Genomic DNA, 5,334 nt, shown 5'->3' with positions numbered 1-5,334 from the left:
GGCAACTCTTGGACTACTCTTTTACCAACGAATAGTGGGATTGACCGTCACATTATAACGCCCCCACGGCTAAAAGGGCGAGCATGTTTGGTGGGATGGGGGGCGCGAACCCGCGACTCGCAGAGTCGAGCGTCTTACTCACCTGGCCATGCCGGGCACACACAGACAGAGACCATTACACTAATTTTGTGACCTTTCAAACTAATACTTTGCACCTGAACTGATTTAGGGTTGTAGTAGCAAAGGGTTCGAACATAATATTAACGTTTTTTAGCTTTATCGGTTTGGTAGATTGTGTAAATTCTAAATATAAAGTCCCATTTGAAAGTTTCGTGATTGCAAGCTCAGACGGCAACAAAAATGTGGAAGCTTTACATGGAGGCGAATACTTTTGCAAGACACTGTAAAATCACCTAAATGTGTTAACTTCTATATTAGATTCTTACGGGAAACCCCCTAAACCTGAAAGTTAACACGGTTAAGTCTGTAATAAGCACCGGAATCCTAAAGTCTTAAATAATTCCATGAGGTTACTTACCATTAATTGCTAAATTATCTTATTTTCCGTGATAAAAAACAAAACCTATAAAACATATTTATATACTTAAACCGAGATCTAACATGTTTATTGCTCATTAAAGCTTACAGGTGACACTCTTCGTTATACTCAGATGTCAATAGATGTCGCAGTGTAGTTTAAGAGTCTACTCAATTGATGTAAAAAAAATACATGGGTTTCATGTTAAAACAAGTAACATGTACAACATAACAAACTGAAAATCCTAGAATACATTCTAGAAATTCTAGAATTTTTTGTTAACTTTTTCGTCATTAAAAGTTGCAGCTCAACATTTTTATACTATACTGATGAATGGCAATAAAAAATTCACTATTAGTTAGAATATAAGAGTTTAGAAGTTATTATATATTATACTGTTAATATCAACAAAACATATAGCATACCATATTCTTCTATAGCTACAAAACATTGAACGTGTAGATTGTTTTTTATTGCCACATCACACGGTAAGCTATCTGCGCTCTGTCCACCACGGGAAATCGAACCTCTGAATTTTAGTGTTGTAAAATTCATAAACTTACAGCTGATCAACTGTAAAACAAAGTAGTGATGGCTTAAGCTATTCTTTTTCAATTAACTATATTTAAATATTTTTACATGTTTACGTTAAACGCTTGTTTTTCACGTCAGTGGGAGTTGCTAACAAATCTACGCAAAACAGCTCAAGCAATGTGGCAGGAAGTAAATAGGAAAATAGGGGAAAATCGTAATTAAAATAGAAGGTACCACCAACGAGTTTATTTGCAAAGTAAGAACAAGAGGGAAATGCTAATATAAAACGGAATGTAATTTCAACCATATTCTAGGTTGTTCACTTTGTTGTAGAATAATGAAAGTTTGTTTTTTCTTTTCCAGTGTAATGAGGCTTATTTTTTAACAACGAACTCAGAATATCATATGTTAGTCCTAAATGAGAGTGTACGAGCTTATTCTTTTTTCTATATTTTGAGTTCAAATCTATTTGAAACTATGGTAAAATAGTTATCTTTCAAGAGTATTATGAACCAACTTTTTGAAAAACAAATGCTCCGGCGTTTTGCACAATGTTCATGTCACAGAAAGAGTATCGAGAAAATTATTTTATTATATAAAAAATTTCCCTTATTATTTTATAATCGTTAACTGAAAAATTGTCAATGATTTTTCTTGTTATTGTAATTAAAACACTAACGTGTAACTTAACATGAAAAAAATAGTTTAAAAAAGTTTAATTTAAGAAATGTATTTCAAAAATACGCACAAAGAAACGAATTCCCCACTATGCGTTGTATTATTTAACATGATAAAGTGAACAATCTTTCTTTTTTAAATAATTGCTCACGCTCCATCTATGTTATTTCATCTTGACAAACACACGTTTACGAAGATTATCTGTTACGTCAGGAATTACCTCTATTGCATTGAATAACACTAAAATAATAAATAGTTACAAACTCATTTTAAACTAAGTTAAGAAGTTGAAATCAACTTGTCTTAAGGCATAAACGATTAGTCCTGATATTCTGTAGTCTTAAAAGGGCTGAGAAACTGAATATTTATAATGCTATTTTGGTCTCCTTAGGAAAAATGGTTCAATTGGGATAAAAGTAGATGTGATCTCCAATCTCTTACAGTTATACTCTGTTTATGCGCTATTCGTAATGGAGACCTTGCCCTCACCTAAATTATCAAACATGAGTTGTAAAGGCAGATTTATTGTTTACGTAAAATGTTTTTTTAATAAATGCATAAAATTCATAATTTTTACCCTAAAAAGCAAGTAAGATATCCAATACCGGCAACAGTGAGTGATCCGTTATTGATATTATACAGATTGTTTTTTATAAGAGATGAGAATACTATTATGAGTTTTCTGTAAATTTCCTTTACTTAGTCTTTCACACCATCGCTTTCACTTTCGTCACCTTGGTTACGACACTGTTTCTTTCACACCATAGCTTTCACTTTCGTCACCTTGGTTATGACACTGTTTCTTTCACAACAACGAACTGATATGAAATATGTATTTGTAGTTATTACCTGAGAAGGATTTACAGTTGAGCGACTAATAAGTACAACTTTCTGAAGTTCTTAAACGCCACTGATAGTGCTCGACTCACATTGATTTATCTCCACTTTTAGTGACATTATTTCATCGGGCAATTTTCATATCTCAGTTATAAGGAGAGCCTGCTTTCAAAATAAAAACAAGATTGTTGTCTCTAAGAATTAAGGTTATTATTTAATACATTTTTTTGTACTGCTTCTTGTTCATGTTGTTTCTAATAGTCTTGATATCATAGAGGGAAAACAAAAAGTCCCAAATAGCCTTTCACAAATCAGTTTGAATTGGATTTTCTAAAGATATCGTCTCTAAGATCTTGGAATTTTTGTAATATATTCCGCATGGATTATCATGTAAAATATATCTTAGTACTAGTTTTTTAGAGGAGTGAAATAATTTCTTTTTGTGTGCTGCCCATCCAGCAAGTGCAGTTGTGAGTTTGCGAACTGTCCTACAATTGTAAAGGAAATAACAAGTGTCAGAATGAATATGCCCCCTAGTTGCTCAGCTGTTACTTTGAAAGCTTATAACGCTAAAAACCTGACTTCGATACCCGTGGTGGGCACAGCATAGATAGCTCATTGTATAGCATTGTGCTTAACAACATACAAATAAACAAATAGAATGTATACTCACAATGCACTGATGATGAAGACGATGGAGAGTGTGAAAGTTAAAATGATTAAGACATTTCATTAAATTTAGATTAAGATCCAAATATCTCTTATCATTTCAAATCAAAAGAACTTCATAATAAACCCGTGTGTACAAATTTATCACATTTTACATTAATTACTAACAGATCACTATTACATATTCGATTTGGATAAAAAACTTAAATTGTTACAACTACTTATATTTACATAATACACAGAAATTAGTTGTGCCTCTATAACCAATGTTTGTTATTTTGATGACGATATTTGATTAGTTTTACGTTATTTTAAAATGGGAAATTATCACGAAAATCACTAACTTCATAAGTGGTTACCAATAATGGAATTGTTTTTTATTTATTTTTTTGAAATTCTCTCAAAACTACTCGAGGACTGTCTCCTTATACTAGCCATCTTAAATTTGGAAGTTATAAACTAGAGGAAAGGCAACTAGTCAACACCACCCACTGCCAACGAAAAGTGGGATTGATCGTCACATTATAACGTCCCCACAACTGAAAGAGCGAGCGTGTTCGGTGAAGGGATTCGAACCCTGACCTGGAGCCTGCAAGTCAAACTCCCTGACCACTGGCCTATGCCAGGCGCGAAATAACAGAATATTATCGGGAATATGTATCAGTCGAGAAAACTTTTGGCTATATATAACATTCACCTTAATAGAAAAGAATAAAATAAATAAAACTATATGAAAAATTCGGACAACTTTTAAGTCCAAAATCAAGAAAAACAAACAAACATTTTTTGGACCCACCCTCAGTTCTATGGCCTTGGCAACTGCCTTAACTGGTTTGTCAAGAAGTAACTGAATATATATATATATATATTAACACAAAAGTTGAAACATTGGATAACAACGTTAGAGCTATTTATTTATCAAATACAGGCATATTGATTAAATAACATACAAATATTCTAGCTAAATATTCAGAGAGCGAAACTCTCAATTCTTTCAAACAACTTCTTATTGTATGAAGTTTTCTTAGCATAACATTATAGTACTGCAAAAGAGTATGCTTTAAAGGCGTTTCCTGATATGTTTGAGCTCAAACCAAAGAGAATGAGCTGTTTTCATTGGTTACATGGTACATCTATTTTCTAACTTTATAAACGGCAATCATATATAATGGCTTACAAAGGTTGGAAAATGTGATATATATAGTTCTATTTCACTTCTTTGTGTTTCCAATTAGCTTAATGTGAATATCATAATGGAATATCGTTACTTAAAATCCCAGACATCTACAACCGTTTTAACAAGCATATCCTTAAGAAATACAACAGCCATATTCCAATGTCTACTTTTCACATTTTGTACTTCGTATAAACTCAAATACTATATGCACAATATTAAGAAACAAAATTAGATAAGAAGGCAAATGATATTCAGATGGCTTCTTTGTTTCGTAAATTACTCACGTAAATATACCATTAAAATAATCTTCGTATCAGCTTTTAATCATCTTTGTTCAAGTAAATAATTTAATTTAATGAAAATATGCTCACCGTGGAAAAATAATACCCAGAGAACACAATGTAGCATGGTAGTTATCACGAATGGGCCACTGTTCAACACGTGAGTAACCTACACTACTTCCACGGCGTGAATGTCACTACTACAAAGAGTTAGTCAATTTCATCCTTCGTCACATTTGCAGACGAGGGCGCCCTCTAGTGACCAGAAAAGATCGTTCGCTAGTTTCTGAATTAAACTTGTAATAAATAGTTATTTGGTGTAATTATTTTCCTAGTTTAAACGAGTTGACAGTTATACATACTAAAAATTAACATAGAGATAAAACTGATGGATAAGCAACAAAACAAATGGATTGAACAACTAATAAAATAAAATTTTAATCCAAATCATAATAAACTTTGCAAAGTGGCTCCATATGCCAAAATTAACATTTTAGCGAATCGAATAAATAATCATCAATATGTTTTACAAATTCTCTGAGCTAGGTATATTTCTCATAGAAATTCATTGTGGCCTGTGAATTAGAGGTCTAGTTAATTAATCTCTTTATTAAAAAGAT

The 5,334-nt window shown here is 32.2% G+C and overlaps 1 protein-coding gene across 2 annotated transcripts in view; it reads right to left on the bottom strand.

Moving 5' to 3' along the window:
• LOC111085518 overlaps nucleotides 1-4,870 on the bottom strand; it is a 70,154-nt gene extending 65,284 nt beyond the window's left edge. For both annotated transcript variants that reach the window (XM_022384463.1, XM_022384464.1), the window contains exon 1: nucleotides 4,805-4,870. In XM_022384463.1, the coding sequence (XP_022240171.1) occupies nucleotides 4,805-4,841 (37 nt within the window). In that variant the 5' untranslated portion in view covers nucleotides 4,842-4,870. The remainder of the gene's footprint in view (nucleotides 1-4,804) is intronic.
• Between the last annotated feature and the right edge of the window lie 464 nt (nucleotides 4,871-5,334).

The sequence above is a fragment of the Limulus polyphemus genome, unplaced genomic scaffold (genome assembly GCF_000517525.1).
Source record: "Limulus polyphemus unplaced genomic scaffold, Limulus_polyphemus-2.1.2 Scaffold440, whole genome shotgun sequence".
In the NCBI taxonomy this organism is placed as follows: Eukaryota; Metazoa; Arthropoda; class Merostomata; order Xiphosura; family Limulidae; genus Limulus; species Limulus polyphemus.
Note: the sequence above shows the minus strand (reverse complement) of the source record. Positions and strands in the feature narration are given on the sequence as shown.